The 20,829-nt window shown below is 41.9% G+C and overlaps 1 protein-coding gene across 1 annotated transcript in view; it reads left to right on the forward strand.

The window, feature by feature from the left end:
• dmd (dystrophin) overlaps positions 1 to 20,829 on the forward strand; it is a 128,379-nt gene that overhangs the window by 17,419 nt on the left and 90,131 nt on the right. The window contains exons 5-16 of the mRNA XM_076095112.1: positions 1,005 to 1,133; positions 2,757 to 2,852; positions 3,324 to 3,422; positions 4,304 to 4,485; positions 5,146 to 5,296; positions 7,666 to 7,785; positions 11,532 to 11,633; positions 14,031 to 14,138; positions 14,284 to 14,463; positions 16,267 to 16,439; positions 17,644 to 17,767; positions 20,220 to 20,298. Of these exons, the coding sequence (XP_075951227.1) occupies positions 1,005 to 1,133; positions 2,757 to 2,852; positions 3,324 to 3,422; positions 4,304 to 4,485; positions 5,146 to 5,296; positions 7,666 to 7,785; positions 11,532 to 11,633; positions 14,031 to 14,138; positions 14,284 to 14,463; positions 16,267 to 16,439; positions 17,644 to 17,767; positions 20,220 to 20,298 (1,543 nt within the window). The remainder of the gene's footprint in view (positions 1 to 1,004; positions 1,134 to 2,756; positions 2,853 to 3,323; positions 3,423 to 4,303; positions 4,486 to 5,145; positions 5,297 to 7,665; positions 7,786 to 11,531; positions 11,634 to 14,030; positions 14,139 to 14,283; positions 14,464 to 16,266; positions 16,440 to 17,643; positions 17,768 to 20,219; positions 20,299 to 20,829) is intronic.

The following is a 20,829-nucleotide window of genomic DNA, read 5'->3' on the forward strand; positions in this document are numbered from 1 at the left end:
AAATTTGCCACAAAATGTTGATTTATTTCAGTGTTCTTATAAAAAACCCTCAATGAAAACTTGTAATGAAGCTAAAAAATCAGTAATTTACTTGCTAACCAATAAAACGATGCTGAGGACTGCGGTTCAACAGTGCTAGCTTGCTAGCCAGAGCTGCTAGTTTTGGAGCATTGCGCCAGGGTGTGAGTGAAACAGGATGCTGATGCTAAACACAACAGCAATGGGCTGTTCAACAACACCAGCTTTGACTGTGCGCCACACTGCCTGTTCAGCTTCTGCATAACACATCTGTTCTCTCTCCATCTTCCTCTGTCCTCTCTCATGTCTGCATTATCTGTGGCCAGGTTTCCATCCAATGACGCTTTGTAGTGTGTTTCTTCTTTGTAAGGTTACAAAGTCTCAAGTACGTTTTTTCTAAAGGAATTAGTTGAAGTAAATGTTTCAGTCTGATAACAGTCCATTGGAGTCCACCACATATTTCATGAACTCTATAAGGTGGCAGGACTTATAACGTTTGCTGAAACGCAAGTAAATAACTTGCCCAATATAGATTTTCGAGACTTTTCCATTTTTCTTGTAAATGTGTTTTTCGACACTCTGGTGATGGAAAAGCAAAAAAAAAAAAAAATCTATTTTATTTGTTATTCATGCCGTTTCGAAAGTTCACCTAAAATTAGCTTGACATTTGGATGGAAACTGCTTATGTGTGATTATTCATGTTTCTATTCTTTTTTTTCTTTTTTTTTTTTTCTCCTGTTTTCTGCTTTTCTCTCATCTCTCATCTTCATTTCTCATCATGCTTTGCTCCCCGTTTCCACTCTGTCACTTCATTTTTTTGCTTCTTCTTCCTCTGCATAATTTGGCTTTCGGATCTTTTTTTTTCTTATTCGCTCTGTTTTGCATCCTTCCGGCTCTCTTTTTTTTCTATCTTCCTCTCTTTTTCTGGCCTCTCCTGCCAACTCTATCTCCCTCTTCCCCTGTCCTGTTCCATCTCTCTCTCTCAGATCACAGTGAGTGTCGCTCAGGGCAGCGTGCGGACTCCCTCCCCTCAGCCTCGCTATAAAAGCTATGCCTACACCCAGGCAGCGTATGTCAAGTCGCCTGAGCAAAAGAGGAGGCGTGTTACTGATCAGGTCCGTGTCTCACAGCGCTAACACTCCACGCCAAACGTCCATCTGTCTGTTTATGGCTGCACAACTGTTGTTTCGTCTGCCCGTGGTTTTCTGCGGCGCCTGATAAAAAAATGTCCATCATAACAAGTCTTTCATATATATTTACACCTGTGACAACTGAAAACACATTGAAAAGTGGAATTGTTCAGATATTTGTTTTTTCGTGTCAAAATAATATTTTAAGAGTGAATATGAAACTATGGGACTTGTTGATTTGGACATTTTTTTGCTCCTGCCAGTCAATCATATTGTGTTTCAACAATTCATTGTTTGAAATGTATTGCATTTTGCTATTGATGTGATATGATAGTGCTACTAACTTTGCTCATGCTTATTCTTCAACCCATTTTTCCCCATGTTTTTGTCTCCAAGTGAATAATGGGAACATATATATTATTTTGAAAAGACCCTGTGCATGTAACAAGTGGAAAATAGAGTCCAGGTTGAACCGAAGTCATCCTTAAAATCAAAACTTGGCAAACTTTCCATTATTTGTTTTGTTGAACAAAGTTTACTAGAAGGACTAGAAGGAGGTAAAAGTGTAGATTTTGCTGAACTGTTGCTAATCCAAACAAAGAAATCACTGCCTTTACAACAAACACAAACTGGCAACTGTGTTTGTTTCTTATCTGTTACCTACAGCACCCTGAAACACACAAAACAGTCACTGTTCATCCACTCGTCTTGTGCTTTCTATATATACAGTATATATATATTTAATATATCCTCTGTATTCCACAACATGACATTTCAAAAAGTTCAGATGCATTCTCAAAGCCGCCGTGCCCCGCGCTGCTGCGCAACTCAATGTGGTGGAATGTGTTCAGAAGGTTGTGTCAAATATCGAATGTAACGGCAGGGCGCTCAACTCGGCTGGCATCGCACCGCGAGAAGAGAAGATAATTTGTCGGACAAGCTTCGTTCAAGCACACCCGCTGTTGTGTTAGGATGTAAAGCGGAACCTGTCTCACCGCTGCAAGGTTCTCCAAACCGATTTGCACAATGCATTGTCCTCAGTTTGCCTCAGTCAAGCATGTTTTGTATGGACAACTCGGAGCAGAAAGATATAATTTAAAACAACGAGCGTGTTTTAGACAGAATGTATTCCATATTTGATTACTTTACGAGCTCCTAACAGAGAGAGAGTCATTTCTGAGTCTGTACCATCAGACAGAAGCGCACACATTTGTAATACAAAACAGACATAACGAGAGCGGCGCCGGCTGAGGCCGGACAGTTATCAGCCTGGCGGACGGGCCCTGTGTAGGACCTTATTACCGGAGAGAAGAATAGAGCGAGAGGAGGAGGAGGAGGAGCCCAGATAAAAAGAGATGGGTTGTTAGTGTCCAGATCAGTAGTGCGCACACAAAGAGAGATATGGGGAGGGAGAGAGACCCAGAGAGAAAGAGGACAAGTTGTTGAGGTTGGACAAAGGCCAGAGCTGCTTGTTGGCACCGGTAATGGCAAACACTAACAGGCCTCTCCTCATCTCTCTCTATCTTCTTTGTTCCCTCGCTTCAACTCTTATTTACCCCTCGTACCCTCCATTCCTTTACTTACTCCTCACATCCCTTCCCTCTCTAGTTCCTCAGTCCTGGCCAGGAGGAGCTACAGCGAGGCCTCAGTCCTCTGCCTCCAGGCTCCACCAGCCTGGAGAGCTACCAGGCTGCACTGGAGGAGGTATGTGCAACTATTGTGGCGATACAGAAATGTTCATCTTACATTTAAAGTGCTCTTCTGTTAAAGGACAAATCTGGTGATTTGCTATATCTTTCTGATTGTCATCAAATTATTGTGTGTGTAGAGCTTCATTTTATGTCTAGATAACTATTAAAAACACATCAGTGAGCCAAACTGTTGCACTGTGCAGCACGTTCCTTCATTACTATGAACACAGACACTAGTTTATTTGGACTTTACCCTACATTCACAGTCTGCCCCACATACTCACTAGAACACCAATTGAGGATTAATTGATTAATTCAATTCATTCTACATTTAGTTTGCATCTTCGGTAGGAACCAAAGAGCTTGTGATTGAGAGTAAAGTCAAAGTATTGGTTTGGGCTTTTCATGATTGGTTGACAATAAGAGAAACAGAATATCGCCAGACCTATCCTTTTTGGTATGTTACGTTGATTGAAATTTGTAGGTGTTGACATGGCTGCTGTCGGCTGAGGATGGGCTCCAGGGCCAGCCTGCCATCTCCAACAATGTGGAGGAGGTGAAGGAGCAGTTTCACACTCATGAGGTGAGCCAGAGCACCGACGTCCTAGTTTTACTCACAGAACAGCCTCATTCTCTGTAATCTGTTTACCACTGTAGACAACGATTCATCGAAAGACGCGTTTGGAAGGGCAAGCACAGGAATGATACCATAACGAGATGTTAATTAGACGAGATGTATTCATATAATGAGGTGTTCAATATTTTACCACCATTGCTTCTTGTAGTGGTAACAGAGTAGCAATAACGTGCCTCTGTTTGTAGCTGTAAACCCCAAACAAGGAATGCCCAGTCTTTATTTTCCTTTAAGTCAGTGAAGCACAGATATAAGCAAGCTAAAGAACAACAAAGATATTAAAGTAATGGCAGCCATTAATCCAAAACAAAATGCCATGTCCAATAACTAGGGAAAGTGTGTAGTTAGAGAAAATAATGAGCCTCCCTCCATTACACCGAAGGGTCAGGCTTGAAAAGACTGCTGTAATGACTGTAAAGTGTACCATTACCCAAAAAACAATCTGTTGTTTGTTGATGGAAGGCGAACAGACATCTGGAAAAAGACGGCACACTGAAAATAAGACTGAACTGGAACAATAGACTTTAGCCTGAAATAGTAAGATGAGTAAAAGATTAAAATATTGTATCTGGGTATGATTTAGCCTGATTACATTTACGTAATCTCCAGTGTCCACATCGGTTCTGGTGTCTTTAAAACTTGCATTCAGTCTTCTGACAGCGGGGCGACTCCTCCGGTTGCAAAAAGAAGTCCGATTGTATGAAAGTCTATGAGAAAATACCCCTACTTGGAAATGTACTTGATGTGAGGCACTCCTCTTCTTTTGGAGGGGTAATTAGGCAGAATGAGTGGAATTGTTGTGAGAAATGTTTTGATCTGCCTCTCACCAGGGGTACATGGTGGAGCTGACCACCCACCAAGGCAGTGTGGGGCGGGTCCTCCGGGCCGGCGCCGCCCTACTGGGGGAGGGGAACCTGAGTGAAGACGAAGACTCGGAAGTCAGGGAGCAGATGAACCTCCTGAACTCCCGCTGGGAGCACCTGAGAGTGGTTAGCATGGAGAAACAGAGCAGGTAGATGAGGTTAACTTTGGTCGCCATCACACAAGATTTAGATTTGCCCAATTAAGACAGATTTTGGAAACATAACCCAGGAGACAACAAAAAAGATCTCAGAACTTTGGGAGAAGCGTGACAGAATGTATTGGCCCCCATTGAGAAATATCAATACACACTCAAACACACACACAAATGGTTTCACATGCTTTTTTTCAATCTTAATTCTGGGTTATGGATGAAGTTTCATCTCTTTTTACACAATGGGGATCCCCACAGTAGCCAGCATTCATGGATACAAAGAACAGCGGCCTTTCTAATTATGGTGAATCCAATGATAACTGACACCAAGCCAAATTTAATTAACTCTTCAGCTATCTTCTTTGATAATATTGTTGATTCAAGCACAAAGCTGTGCGGACATGGCCTGGACTACCAAATACTACTTAGACAAATACAGCAAGGGTCTGTTATCAAGCAGCGGGTGTATAAGAACTGGATAGGTGGCTTTTACCATTTCTACCAATTACATCAGCAGTAATCACTGCTTGGGGCGTCAGCGTGTCATCTGCCCTTCTGAACTATTCTTGAGCTCTTTTTGATGAGCGCTAACCCCCCCCCCACCCGGCAGTGTCAACATGTGATTGACGGCTCACTGAACTGCATCTCACCCCCCAGACTCCACGAGGCCCTGATGGACCTGCAGCACCAGCAGTTGAAGCAGCTCACGGACTGGCTGGATTTGACGGAGGCGCGGATTAAGAGGATGGGAGCTCAACCGCTGGGTCCTGACCTGGAGGATGTCAAGCACCAAGTGGAAGAGCACAAGGTGGGCAGCACCTGGTTTTCCAGCGTGGCTTAACTAATCCATGTTTACGTGTTGCTATCAAGTTCAAATGATCTTGTTCATGGACTGTTTGCCAAGCCTCAGGAGTACAACATCAGTAAGCTATAAGCTGTAGGTTGGTGACAAAGCCCAGGGAAACACAGTTTGGTGAAAAAAGCATTGCTGAGAACATAAAACCCTTTCTCCTGAGTCCCTGATCAGACGGCAACAATTGTTACCAGGCGACCATCGAATCACTCGTCCTTAGCCTCTGCATTCCTCCTCTAACAACAAAAGGACGCTGGCTGAACCTCAACGTACAAAAGTAATTGAGGCCGCATTTTTTTCAGATGTGTCTTGCTGCTTTCCTAAGGCGACGTTAAAAGTGAACTAACGTTAGCTTAACATAAACCACTTACTGTCGTCGCTTCCACAGATTTGCAATGGGAAAAAAATGCTAATGACTTCAAGTGCTTTTCTGCTCTTTTCCAACTCAATGTGCTTGCAGTAAAGCGAGGCGTATAGAGTGGGGAAAACAACACGGGGCGCTCAGCAGCGACGCACACAAAAAGCCGCCCCAGGCTGCAAAACAGCGCACTGCCTGTTGAGGGCCTAAATGTGTCATTTTAGGAGAGCTGGGGAACATTGGACCCTCGGATCATAGAACCCTGTGGACATAGAAAAAGATCCCGGTTAAACTACACCCTTTCGGCCCCTCCGTCTGTTGCCCAGTAGCCCACTAGTCAGTTTTCCAACCATGCTAGCAAGTCTTCATTCTTTGAAAGCTAAGTGTAGCAAACCGACCACGCTGTGGCTTGGACCTTTGCACATCCAGCTATTTTCTCTTGTGCTCTAAGATAACAGTTTTCTGAAGTTACATCCAATTAGTTAGCTAGCTAATGTGTTCGATTTTTTTTGATTTGAAGGTAGGTACTGTAGAATATTATTTTTTTTATAATTTTATAATTTATTTTTACAACAGAACCTCACACATCATCTCATTTCAACGACTTTCAATGCGTACCCTTGAGCCGACACTTGAACTTACATCTTTTAGTTTACACATTTGAACTGGCGCTACTTCCTGTCAGGACCACTTCAACTGACCTCACCAGTCACTAACACTTAACGTTCCAACTTGACTTGTTCCAATGTGTATCATACAAAAATATCTTTTAATATTTTTGATATAACCAGTATTATGCATATGGAAAGCACCTGTTTTCAAGGGCGTGGGTAAACTTAAAATCTTAACATTGACCATAAGTCCTTAAAAGGCTCTGAGATGAAAGTTTGAACATCTGTATAGCAAACCCCACCACATAGAATGTGATCAAATTAAAGCCACTTGGTAAACACTGAGGATTGGGATGTGTTTACAGTGGGTCCAGTTATGTTTTGGTTTTGGCTTTTCTGCAACTTCAAAAGCGGGAAAAGGAAAATGGGCTCTGATTGGTTAAATTACCACCAATCACGCTTTGCTGAACAATTCAACCCCAAGAGCATGGAGAGACACCAAACACAATCTGCTGCTGAAAGCATAGGTTAGTCACAGAAACAAACAGAGTAGACTCAGTTACTATCTACTGTGTGTGTTGTTTCTCCAACCGATTTCCCTTACTGTGATTGCAACCAATGGAGAAAAAGTAATCCTCTTAGCAGCAGTGGGGGGTTTAAACAACATGGACAAATTTAACTTTTACATTTGTGGTCGGGATTTGGTAGTCTGCTGGAGGGTAGACTAAACAATCCATTCATTAACACTTTTCAGATAAGTGGTGCTTAAAATGTGCTGTTAAAACATCTCAATTGGAATACTGAAAGAAGTTAAGGTACCAATTAAAACACAAATGAGAATGAGAAAAGGGGTTAATGCTATCTCCACAATACATAAACTCTGACCTGAAATTTGACAATAAAGACTTGTGGCTAGGGTTAGCAAGCTAGCCATGACCTCGAGGTATGACATTGGTTGGACCGAAAAATGTCATTGGTTAAACTAATGTTTGCGAAGGCCGAAATCAGCTGAAATCAAGTTCTGTCCAAAATGTTTTTCTTGCAGGGGTGTGCAAGCATTCACAAGAGCCCACAAAATCTGTTTTTATATATTACATAACCAAAATTTGTGCTCGGTGTGAAATGGCTTTAAGTAGAAGCATTGAAAGAAGTCGAAATGTCCAGTGTAATTGAATTGGCAGTATCGGATGCCAGGAGGCACTGTGCAACCGACGGTATTATTTATGAGATGGGATTGAGGCCGGGTTTTCTGGTACTCTTTGGTTGCGCTTTGACCAGATTTTTACTGTGCATGTGTTGTACCCCAACGATACCACGTGTGCCATCTCCTCTTTTAACTCCCTTTTGCATCGCAGCTCCTGCAGGAGGACCTGGAGCTGGAGCAGGTGAGGGTGAACTCTCTGACCCACATGGTGGTGGTGGTGGACGAGACCAGTGGAGACAGCGCCACTGCGGCTTTGGAGAGCAAACTTCAGGTAAAGACTCACATTGTCACCGAAAACTAAAAGCTGTTTTGAACACGCTCACATTTCGTGGGAAGACGCATACCTCGTGGGCTGATATTCATCTCTTCTTTCAAAAACAATTCTCTCTCTCTCAGTGGGCTCAGCGCGTTGTTGTTACTCTGGGACAATAGATTGAACAGGAGATAGTTTTGTCTTTGGTGTTGCGCAGTAATTGGACCTTGCCTGGGAGATGTGATTTTGCTGTCTCGTGTTGCAGCTTTCTGCTGATTTTGTTTACTCTATAAGAGTCCAGAACAGGAGCCAGACTTTGCTGCCTGTTTGTGCGGCTAATCCTCCACGCTTGTCTTAGCGTCTGATGTATGGGCCTTTGTTCCCCTTGTTAACTTCCATAGGCTGTAAACAATCAAGCTGAAAGCTATTAAATCTGCGGGTTTAGTGTGGTAAGTTGTAGTAGAGCTGGCTGTGGATGTTACAGTAAGGTTTTTCCTTCTTAAAGATCTTCAGAAACTTTACTGACCCTTCCTAAGTCCCGATCCTTGTTGCCCACTTGTTAGCGATCGCCTTTTTATAGACACGTAAAAGCATAAAGATTCCCTAGTGGGGTACTTACTGGGCGTGTATTCATCAGGCTCCATAGAGTCCAGTAGAGGGCGCAACCTGGGGGTGCGCGAGGGGGTGCCTCCAGGGGGTGCGCGAGAAGAAAAATGTAATGGTGTAATAATTGATTGAAAATTTAAGTGGGATTTTTCACAAAAACATGAATTATAAAAATTCCCTTTGTAACATTTCAATTTAAAAACTTACAATTTAATAAATAAATGCACTTCAGCTCCTGCCGCCAGACTGTCTTTTATGTACACACTAGCTAGCCTAGCTTGTGCAGCTAACGTCAGCTAACAGCTAACTTCATTCATTCAGCAACGTTCATGCAAATATGCTAAATTGGCTGAAATCTGGGAAACTGTCAGGTGGGACATCTGAAGCTATCAGTCATAAAAGAGGAGAGGGACAGAGAGAGAGAGAGGAACGGAGAGAAAGAAGAAAAAGACATTCCTTTATTAGTCCCACAGTGGGGAAATTATTCTCTGCATTTGACCCATCCCTGTATATATAGGGAGCAGTGGGCTGCCAATGACAGGCGCCCGGGGAGCAGTTAGGGGTACAGTGTCTTGCTCAGGGACACTTCGACACAGGACAGCCGAGGATCGAACCGGTGACCTTTCGGTTGGCGGACAACCCTCTCTACCCAGTAAGCCACGGTCGCCCTGCGATGTGCGTTGGGGAGAGACCGGGAGAAGAAATCGAACGGGAGTCAGAGAAAGATGAGACGGAGGAGACCGAAAAGGAGGAAGGGATAGCACAGACAACGGGAGCACATTGGCCCATCGCGGAGTCAAGGTGAAAAAAGAGGAAATATGATGAAAATGATCTGGGTCTGGGCTTCACTTGGATTGGCAATGCAGATTGCCCAAAGCCACAGTGCGTGGTGTGCAGTGAGGTTCTGGGTAACAGCTGTCTGAAGCCCTCTTATTTACGTCGCCACCTGTACACCAAGCATGCCAGTGCAAGTCAAAAGCCCCTTAAATTTTTTATTTCGAAATTGGAGGAGTTACAAAACAGCCAAAAACAACTGCAGTCTCATTCATGTGTTGGGTCTACAAAAAACACACTACGGGCTTCATATCTGGTTACAGAATAGCAAGAAGCTACCTCACACAATCGCCGAGACGTGTGCTTGTCAGCTACCAAAGAGATGGTGGAATGTATGATTGGAGAGAGCAACTTTATTGTAATTCGATTCAGATTAATGAAACCGCTATGTATGGTTAATTGTTAATTAAATGTGATGCAATCTGCCTCTGAGCCTGTGCGTGTGTCCTCGCCATCCTTATTGCTCTTTAAAAGTGACGCCTTGTGTAACTGAAATTTATTGAAACTGTGTTGCAGTGTTTCAGGGCGTTCTCACACCCGTAGTTTGTTTGCTTTGTTCCGATTCAGGGATTAATATGATACAATGTTGCAGTTGCCCCTTTGTTCGGTTTGTGTTCACACTGCAACATTTAACAGCGGACTAAATCTTGTAAACAAACGCCACGCGCGAGCAAACTGTTCTCTCATTGGTCCGATTGTTATGCGGCTATAAATAGGCTCTGTTGATTTTTTTTTTTGGGGGTGCGTGAACCCGGTTGGGATGTAGAAGGGGGTGCGTGGCCTAAAAAGTTTGGGAACCGCTGGAGTAGAGTATTACCCATGGAGTCCAGTAGAGGGCGGAGCCTGTGTGAGTCCTAGGACTTGCTACTGTAGATGTAGTGCAACCGGATTTCCAGAAAATCTGCAAAAGAAAAAGGGATTAATGTGTCTTTCCATCCAGCACTGTTTTGTGAATACTAGAAATATTAAATTGTGTGCGGTGCTAATTCTCCAGACAGATGACATTAAATCACTGTGAAATGTAGCTTTTTAGCTGCATTTGATATAAACTGTGATGGAGGGCTGCCTTAGTGGGAAAATTGGAAGTTTACGTGGGAAGAAAAGGGGGAGATATGCTGATTTTGTCTCTGGAAGTTGAATTTATTATATTTGGAGTAAGTGCGAAAGAGCGAGCTGAGGTCGATTTGGTTGTCGCTGGCCACACACATGAAGAGGATATGAAGAAACGTGTATAATTGGGTACGAATGAAGCTCTTCCTTTGGGAGAAAAGGGTTGAAGATATTTGAATAAAAGGAAGTTGCTCTGCACCAAAAGCCAATTAGGTGAAAATTAGAAACTTAAGCCAGAAACCAAAGGAAAGAAAAATGTAATTTGCACCAGTATATCAAAAAGACAATGCCGATGTGATGTGTCACATTAAGCATTTACAATGCAGAACACAGACTTAACATCAATAGAAAGCAAATGCAATTTTAGATTTTTCTGGAAGTTTGCAAGCGTTGTTTCCTGCAATGCGGCTCTTTACGAAATACAAGATAAGAGAGATAAACAGAAGAGAGAACAGTGTGTCGAAATGTAAATGGAAGGTGCCTTCCCTGGTTTCTCCCTGCTGTTCAACTGTCACTTGATTAATTACAGGCCATTCATTTTAAGATTAACCTGCTGGGCCTCTCTCTCTCTCTCTCTCTCTCTATCTCTCTCTCGCTCCGAGTCTGTCCTATTTTTTTTTGCATCTCATTGTCTTTTCATTTCCTCTCCTCCCTCACCTCCCTCCCCTCTCTCTGTCACCCTGATGACTTTGTGGACACACTGTGGGTTATGTCTACGCCAGTTAAACGGAACAGAAGAGCGTCGCTCCAACCTGCCGCTAATACGCCGACACGATGGAGTCAGGAAAAATACACTTTTTACAGCTCACAGCTCAAACTGAAAAAAGCTGAAGTGATATTCTGTCCATCTTATCAAAATGAAATATTTCGGTGCATTAAATTCAGCATTGATTAATCAGTTATGTTTGATTTTACCATCAGGTACTTCTTTGTTTGTGAAGTTGAAATGATTGCAGCCGTTACTTGCTTCCATAGTGTTGTTCTAGAACATTGTTAATGGTAAAACTGCACTAAAAGTGTTAATTCACCAGATGTTTCCAGCTGCACTCTGAGGTTCAACATGTGATATTGGTTCGGGCAAATTTTCTGCAATACATTTGGCAGACATTGAAAATAATTAAATCAGGGTAAATAATTCAAAGGGATTTGTTGTGCTAATGTAGACATTAATAAAATATTTTTATATATATATATATATATATGTGTGTGTGCAGGTGCTAGGTGACCGCTGGGCAGCCATTTGTAGATGGACAGAAGAACGCTGGATTCTGCTTCAGGAGATTTTACTGAAATGGCAGCACTTCACTAATGAACAGGTAAGAGTGTGTGTGTGTGTGTGTGTGTGTGTGTGTGTGTGTGTGTGTGTGTGTGTGTGTGTGTGTGTGTGTGTGTGTGTGTGTGTGTGTGTGTGTGTGTGTGTGTGTGTGTGTAGGCAGGATCACAGCAGCTGCATGTGTAATGAGATTAGATCATCCGGATCGTGTCTACTCCCACATTCCGCAGGCTTTAAGAGTCATTTGAAGCTGAAACCGACTTCATGTTCATGGAAGGAACTCGTAGACGCCACTTGATCTGTCAGACTCAGATGATGGAAGTGTCATATTAACTTGAGCTAAACTTTAGAATACGTCTTTCAGCTACACAAGCAAAGCTATGCGTGCTAACACGCTAAACTAAGATGACAAATATGGTAACCGATGTACCTGCTGAACATCAGCATGTTTTCATGCTAATCTGTGACTCTATTTACACCTGCTACCAACTACAGGGTGAACAAAAAACATTTTGTTGGAGTACCGCGATATTATGGTCAGGTTGACCTGATGATGCTGGAGGCAATAGTCAGGGGGGTCAAGTGGTGGACCGACCGTCCCGTCCCTTAAACAAACAAACAAACAAAGCAGCAAAAATATGCACAAATCTTTTTTCACAAAACATTGTATTCCATCATTCTAAAACAAGCTAGGACTTATCCACAGCATACATATGTATTTTGATCAGAATTATGAATTCGATTGCTCTTTGGAATGTCATCGTATTTTCTCCTCCCTTCGTCAGCTTCTTTGCAGTCGGTATTTTTTAGACACCGCAGACTTTTTAAAGGAAATTAAACGTGTCCCGATATCTGATCTGCTCGTGTTCTGTGATTAATATTTGAGGAAGTTGAAATCACAACATGGTATTAAACACGATTAAGTAATCAGCGTTAATCAAAAGCCCAAAATTAGATCTGCTTTGTCGCCCTCCGGGTCGCAGTCACCTTTGTTTCCTCTTCCTTTCAGAAAAAGGACATTTTAATGCTCTAACATTGGTGCTACTTAAAGACAAATGAACTCAATTTCTTTTATCAATACTCCATTTTAAGAAATTATTCCTGATATTTTTGTTCAATGACACCATAATGAAATCTAGATGATTCAGTTTTTGTGTTTTACCGATTAAAAGTGACTGTGCATATATATATATATATATATATGTGCATATATATATATATATATATATATATGTGCATATATATATATATATATGTGCATATATATATATATATATATATATATATATATATATATATATATATATATATATATATATATATATATATATATATATATATATATATATATATATATATATATATATATATATATATATATATATATATATGTATATATATATATATATATATATATATATATATATATTTATGTAATTTCATATTTAGGGGCATCTTGAGCCCATTTGATTACTCGGTTACACGGATAAGTATAGATTCATCATGAAATAAATTATTATTAGGTATAATTGGCTGCGATGGCTTCGAGACATCCATAAGAACCTAATTCAATTTGATTCATTATTCAGAAACATCAGGAAATACATTAAATTCAATTTTCTTTCATTACTTGGCTAAATGCTTGTTCAACTATTATCGCCCCGGGCTCCAGTTGCAAATGAACTGTCCATGCGCAGATAACAGAAGCATCCACCTTGTAACCCTGGACCGAGAGAGAGATGCTGTCACAGACAACACGCCTGAGAAAGATGCAGCAGTCTCGAGCTGTCTGTGCCAACAGGAGACCGCCTCCCACATGATAACATGTCTTTCTTTTCCTGTGTACTCATTCCCCTTCCGTTTCCTCTCTGCCTTCCATCCATCCATCTATCATCCATGCATCCATTTGTCCTTTCCTCCATCCATCCTTCCTTCCATCCATTCATTCTTCCCTCCATCCATCCATCCATCCGTCTATTCGCACGAGAACAGCCTTCCAGGAAATGTTTTAACAGCCGACACGCCCCCTCATTGTTCATCAGTTATGTGATTGGACGCTGCAGCTGATCAGACTGATCAGATTTGTCTAAATATCACTGGAGTTTCATACCAGACTGAAGAAAGATCACAGATTAAACTCTAGACTTGGGATGTACCCACAGTCCTCTTTCCTCTCCTTTCCCCTAATCAACTCTTCCCCTTTCCTCACTTCCTCTTGCTCTCTTTCCCCTTCTAGGTGCTTCTTAATCCTCCTCTTCTCTTGTACCTTCCTTCTCTCTCCTATCATCTTCCGTTCCTCCTCTCCTCTCTCTTCTACTAAAGTGGTGAAGGTGATTTCCAGGGCTCAAATAGAGAACTATTAAGTTCTGCCTTGTTAACTTTTATGCCCCAAATCAAAGGACAGAGAGTAGTTTTTTTCACTCCTCTCCTCTCCCCACAGTGTCTATTTGACTCCTGGCTGACTCAGAAGGAGGAGCTGGTTCGCTCCATCAAGACTGTCAACCTGAAGGACCAGGCGGAGATGGTGACCTGCCTCCGCCGTCTTGCTGTGAGTCTTCCTTTAGCAGATCTACTATCCCTTTCATTTAGCAAAAAGGAGGACTATACGTGAAGTAACTTTGGGACAAGTCCTGTGCAAAAACCAGGAGAGCTTAAATCCCCATCCTTTGTTGTTTGTGTGTATGTTCCACCAGACGGTGAAGGAGGACCTGGAGGTGAAGCGTCCCACCATGGACAAGCTGTGCTCCATGAGTCAGGACCTGCTGTCTAGCGTCAAGAACAAAGAGGTGGCCAGCAAACTGGAGGCCAGACTGGACAGCTTTGCCCAGCGCTGGGACCGACTGATCCAGAGTCTGGAGATGAGCAGCTCCCAGGTACGCCACACATGCTCAGTTAGGTTTTACGACCTTTGTACACCAGGATGCGCCAAGGGTTGTTTTGGTGTATGACGATGTGTGTCCACTGTGTACTTGGACTTACTGGTTTGAGATGCGCTAGCTTGACGGAGTGGCTGGAGGTGGTTAGCTCCTACCAAATGCAGAGCAATGCAACGTTGTCCTATATAACTGTATGTTGTTTCTTCCTCTTAGGAAATTCTCTCTAACTGGACCCCGTTGAATTTTAATTGAAGACGTCTAGCTGATCCACATTAATTAGAATCGCTATGCTACGTTAAGCTAAAAGACTATAGATCTCATCAAACTCTTGACAAAATTCTTTAACCCGTTCAGAACCCCATTATGGTCCAAACAAAACATAAGTATATGTTGTTCTCAGTCGACTCAGTCATGGCTTCAGTTGCCCCGAGGACAATATCTTTTTTTTCACAGGATCTAGTTAGTGCAAAAGGTTTATTCTAGGTGGGACATTTTAAAGGAGTCATTTAGAATAAAGTGTTTTTGATGGAATAGCACAATTTAATTTTAAGCTTAGATTTGGTTATTTTTCCTGAAGGAAGCATTCGTCACACTTGATGTGTTTAAGCACCACCTGAAAGTAAACAATTTGACCATAATGATAAATGCTGCGACTTCAAGTAATACTACTACATTTTCGGAAAATACACTCCTTCTTAATATCAATATAATTTCTTAATATAATGAACATATTTCTCAAAAGTGACAATCTTTTTCTGCAACACTACCTGAGAGGCTCATTTAAGGGCAGAGAGACGTTAGTGATTTAACACATCTGCTTTGAAACGTTTGAAATATATAAAAATGTCGTGAAATTACATTTTAAAAAAGTGGTGGAAAATCACAGCATCACAATACACAGATGCATTCTGGGTCGGGCTCGCTCTGGCTATAACTGTTAATTAAAATTGTATGAACCGAGGAGTAGAGCTTAATACTAACCCGAAAGAAATAGGGACAGACAGAATATAAAAATTATACATAAACACGTATGAACTGTAATAATCATGTGGCTCTTACACCATCTGTCTTTCACTCCCTCTCTCTCTCTCGCTCTTATGCAATTACTTGTCCATTATAATCGGTCAGATAATTAGCAGATTGACCTCTTCAGGCACACACACTCTCACCACTTCAACTGCACACACACACACACACTCGTTTCCATGGTAGCAGGGCTACCCTAGTAGTGGCACTCGCTGCTTAACTGTCATTAAGCTCTTCCCTGCTGAAACAAACTGCACACACACACACACACACACACACACACACACACTCACCAGAAAACAGTGAACGATGCTCAGAATTAGAACCATCGATACCTTCATCTAAACATGCAACAGCCACATAAAGACACGCATTGTTCTCTCTCACTCATCCTGTTGTGAAGTCGCAATCTGTCAGTCACAGAAATCCCAAGTCGCCACTTAACCGTCTCACAGCTGTCTGAACACACACACACATGCATACACACAACTGTTGAAACCCCACACACATCCTATCTTATATCTTTGTTGTGATAATGTGTGATCGATTAAACTGTTCTTTGACTCATTGCCTCTCAAGGACACTTTTGCAGTGTGTGTGTGTGTGTGTGTGTGTGTGTGTGCGCGTGTGCGTGCGCACTCAGACAGATGTGAGAGTGCGTCGAGTGGCGATTTGGGATCAGTAGGATTTTGACGGATCCTTGTAAACTGATGCTGCCTGCTGTTGTGTGCACTTTGTCAAAATGTATTTCTGTGTGTGTGTGTGTCCATTCAGCTCTCATCCACTGTCAGCACGGCCCAGCAGTCCGAGCTGACCCACTCTGTCACGCCGACCGTCACCAAGGTGATTTCCAGGGAGAAGGTGTCGACTGCAGTGCGCCAGACCCGGGAGTCCCCGCCACCACAGAAGAAGAGACAAGTCGTGGTGGATTCTGAGCTCAGGAAAAGGTGGGCGTGCTGTTGCAACACCGAAGTCTACTTTTAATATTGGTATTATAAGGTTTTATTAGCACTAGAAAGTTTATTTTCTAACTTGTGGGAAATGTTTAGTTACATGCACCCATTTCTGCTGTCTTATCTCAGCAGGTAGGTGCTGAAACACTGCAGTGATAATCGAGGCCAGCTTGAAATGAACCCTTTAATAGTAGTGAAGTAGGATGTGAAAGTCCTCTTAATACTTGTATAGTGTAGTGAACCAAGTAAACATGTGCAGTGGTGGAAAGTCTGTTGTCAGATTTTATGACCCTAAAAACAATAATCCATGGACACATTTCAATTTGAATAAAGTGAATCATCAGATTTAATGAGCTAGTCTTCTTTTAAATTAACATTAACTTTCTTTAATAGATGTAACTCTGATAAATATCCTTTTTTTCAAGATCTAGCAATAAAAATTATCAATTGTAAGTATTTTTTGACTGGAAAAGTGAACATATTACTTGGTACTGGGTTATTTGGGTTAATACCTGAAAGGTTTCCAGTACCGACGGCCCTGCTCGCCACTTAGCCACAGTCGCCCCCGTTCAATTGATAGCTGTAGTCAAAAGTCACTTTCAAGGTCAAGAATTTACTTACAAAGCAGAATGAAAGATGTTGGTTTTTACCAGGCACGACATTTCAAACAAAAATCCATCATTGAGTTGGATTGTGGGAAATGTAGGATCAAGTGTTTTGGGGTCTTGATCCAAATGGACTAAGGCTCCTTTCAGACCGACTTTAAAGGGCAACTACACCCATTTCTCTAAAATGATTCCTAATATCTATGACAGTCCAAACATATTAGTGAACATGAACAACTCTCTCCCAAATCCTAAGTGTGCTAAAAGTCAAATTTGTAATGTCGTCAAGCACCGAAACTGCTGCATGGACAATGAATTGGTAAAGACTCCAAACTTTATGGAATTGTAGTATTAAGTATTTGGAGGAATTGAAGTAAAGGATCTGAAAGCTTTTTCCACCACTGCTAGTTTTTAGTGATTACATAGATGACTTTAAAAGTGTAGTTTTAGGCTAATTTAAAGTTCCCTTGTTGAAATATAATTTCCTTTTCCTTTGAATGTCATCAGCTGTAGTGAAGTACTAGGCAATCTGCAAATTAAATCATTTATCAATATTGCCAAGTGCATGTTTGTGTGTGTGTGCGTGTCTTCAGGTTTGACGTGGACTTCACAGAGGTCCACAGCTACATGACCCGCGGCGAGGCCATCCTGCAGAGCCCAGAGTTCTCTGTGTCACGTAAGGAGGGGAGCATTCAGGAGCTGTATGACAAAGTACAGGTAAATACACTGTGTGTGTGTTTGTGTGTACTTGTAGATGTATCTTTTAGAGGACCAACTTATGAGTGAGGACAGTTTTGGAAAGTGAGGGCATTTTGACCGGTCCTGACTTCTTCAAAGGCCTGTTTGAGGCTTCAGGTTTGGCTTTAAGGTTTGGGAATAGGCATTAAATTATGATGGTTAAGTTGATCTCAGCTTAATCTGCTGAGACCTGTGATGCTGAAATAACAAGGTTCCATCACACAGTTGGGTTAGTAATTCATTTCACGTTCTGAACTTTGATTATGCATACAGGACCACACTGTATCACAGTGGAAGTAGGCTATTAGGTGCAGCAAAGGGTCCATAATGACTGGAGTTGTCTGCAGCAGCTACCTATGCATGTCAACTCACTGGATTTGTCCTCAAAAGGAGAAAACAAACAACATAAACAGAAAAATGAAGGAAGCTTCCTGCTGTGCCAGCGTCTGCTCACTGTAGCAAATAAAAAAGATTTAACAACCTGCTGTACCACAACAAATAAGTCTTCCTATGTGACTTGAAGGAGTAGCTTAGCATTTTGGGGGAAAAAACGTGCATTCGCTTTCTTGCATAGAGGAAGATGAGAAGATCTATACTACTCTCATATCTGTAGGCTGATTTTGAAGCTGGAGCCAGCGAGCAGTTAGCTTAGCTTAGCATAGAGACTGGAAGCAAGCAGAAACAGCCTGGCTCAATCCAAACTTGAGGAAACTTTGCCCACCTCTAAAGCTCGCTGATCATCAAGCTATGGAGGCCAATTCCCGAAGTTAGCATCGCACTGGTTCTCTCTACAAAAAGATGGATTTTTGGATGATTGCAGTTCATGATAATTACATGTTTTTTTCAGCAAGTGAATCTTCACAAATGAACACCACATTTATGATTTTTGAAGTGTGACGCCATCACCATAAGTAAAAAGCTAACGTTAGGCTATAACCGAACTACACTATAGTTCCATGAGCGCGAGTGTAAACAACAGGGCTGTAAAGCTGGACTAGTCGGCACTTGTTAGCAACCGCCTTTTTTAAGACACGTCGAAGCTCTTAAACCTCATTAGGCTAGGCGTGTCCCAATATTTACAGTCTTTATGCTAAGCTATGCTAACCGTCTTTTGGCTTTATGTTCATCAAAGTGGTATTGATCTTCTCATCTAAAAATATACTTTCACAAACTCTTCCTTTTTTAATTAATTAATTTGGCAATATTTATAATTTTGCCACTTGCGAGCAGCAGAAACGAGCTGTAAACACTATTCCGACATATCGTCACCCTATGAAGCTGACATGGCTTTAGTGTTAGCAAACAGCACAATCAGCAGATTATATGATTTAAAGAATTGAAAGTCAAAAAAATGTAATCCAGTTACTCTTAACTGACTCTAGGGAGCTCTACAATTAGCTTTTCAAGCTGCTACCAGTACATCACTATGTATCAACATTCACTCATATGAATACATGCACTTTAAAACTTGCTGGCATTACAAATGATGCCTGCACTTTGGAAAGAGATGCAAACTGACGAATTTTAAGGTAGGCAGATTCTTCAAAACCACCTCTTGATCTCAGTTGCCTCTTCAGTTTTTGCTGTCTGCTCGGCTCTCTGCTGCAGCTCGTATAATAAACAGCTTTAAATTCTTCCAGGACACCACTTTAGGAAGCAAAATGAGTCTGGAGGATTTCAACCTATTCACACGCTTAAGGTGTTGGATCTCTCCATTGGAGAGGATATTTTGAAACTGACTTTTATATTCATAACTATGTTTCTATTTGTGTATAATCAGCTGAAAGTAAGAATGATTGTGTTTTTGTTGGCTTAGAATGAGCCCTTCGTATCTACATAGTGTGTCCTCTTCACAGAGCATGTTTCTACAGTAGCTCAGAATAGAAACCAAACACTAGTTCTACTAAGAGCCTTTCACGTTCCTACTTTTCTCTGATACGCTTTGAAAGGGGGTGCTGAGTGGAGGGGTATTCAGCTGGTTGCAATCTGCAACCTTACCACTCAATCTGAAACACCGGACCTTTAAAGGAACAGCTCATTATGGGAAAAATTCACTTTCTTTGACGACAGATGAGACAGTCGATACCACTCTCGTGTCCGTACACCACTGTAAATGCTAGAGCCAGCTGTTGCTTAGCTTAGCAAACAAAACAATACAAATGCCGCCCTTTCTCCATGTTGGAAGTCTTTTCTTAATGATTTCATGAATTCAGCTAATTCCATCAGTATAGCAAGATATTGAGCTGCCATGAATAAAACACTGTGGCTCAGTGGTAGAGCAGGGTCGTCCTTCAATCAGAGGATCGGCGGTTTGAAGAAGGTCAGAGGTTGATGAAAAGCCACAGGAAGTGGAAGTAATAGTCTGCTGAATTGGACATTGGTTTTCTTTGTAATAAATAATAATCTCTCTCTCTCTACCTCTCTGTCTCAGGCGATAGAACGAGAGCGGCCGGAGAAGTACCGAAAGCTCCAAGAAGCAACGCGCACGGCGCAGACCCTGGCCGAGCAGGGTAACGTGCACTCTCACACGCGCTCATTCACATACGTGCACACACACACACAGCGCACGCACACACCCTGTCTGTCCCCATGGCAACGCCTCCACCTGTCCCACCCTCTCTCCTTGTCTCCATAGAAACACTGATAGAGGACCAGACAGAAAGAGAGAGATGTTTCTCCTCGTTCGTCCTCTCCTCTGTCCTTGTGCGATTATTGGGGCTTTTGAAAGCAGAGAATCACTCAATTTATACTTTTCACTGTCACTGCTGTAACCACCATCCAAACAGAACACGCCAGAATATTGCTCAACTTCTGGAAACAGATTAAACAAATGAGGTATAATATTTGAATGAGTGTGCTTAAGAGGGAGGCAGAATTTAGTGTGAGCAGAGCCACGCTTTCCCCCTTGCTCCCAGTTGTTATGCTAAGCTAAGCTAATCTGCTGCTGTTTACCCTACAGACATGAGGGTGGTAACAATCCACTCGTCTAACTCTCGGCAAAAAATACGATATTTTACAAATTGTCAAACCATTAGGTTTTT

This window comes from Anarhichas minor, unplaced genomic scaffold, assembly GCF_050575085.1.
Source record: "Anarhichas minor isolate MPS153535 unplaced genomic scaffold, ASM5057508v1 ptg000018l, whole genome shotgun sequence".
Lineage (NCBI taxonomy): Eukaryota > Metazoa > Chordata > Actinopteri > Perciformes > Anarhichadidae > Anarhichas > Anarhichas minor.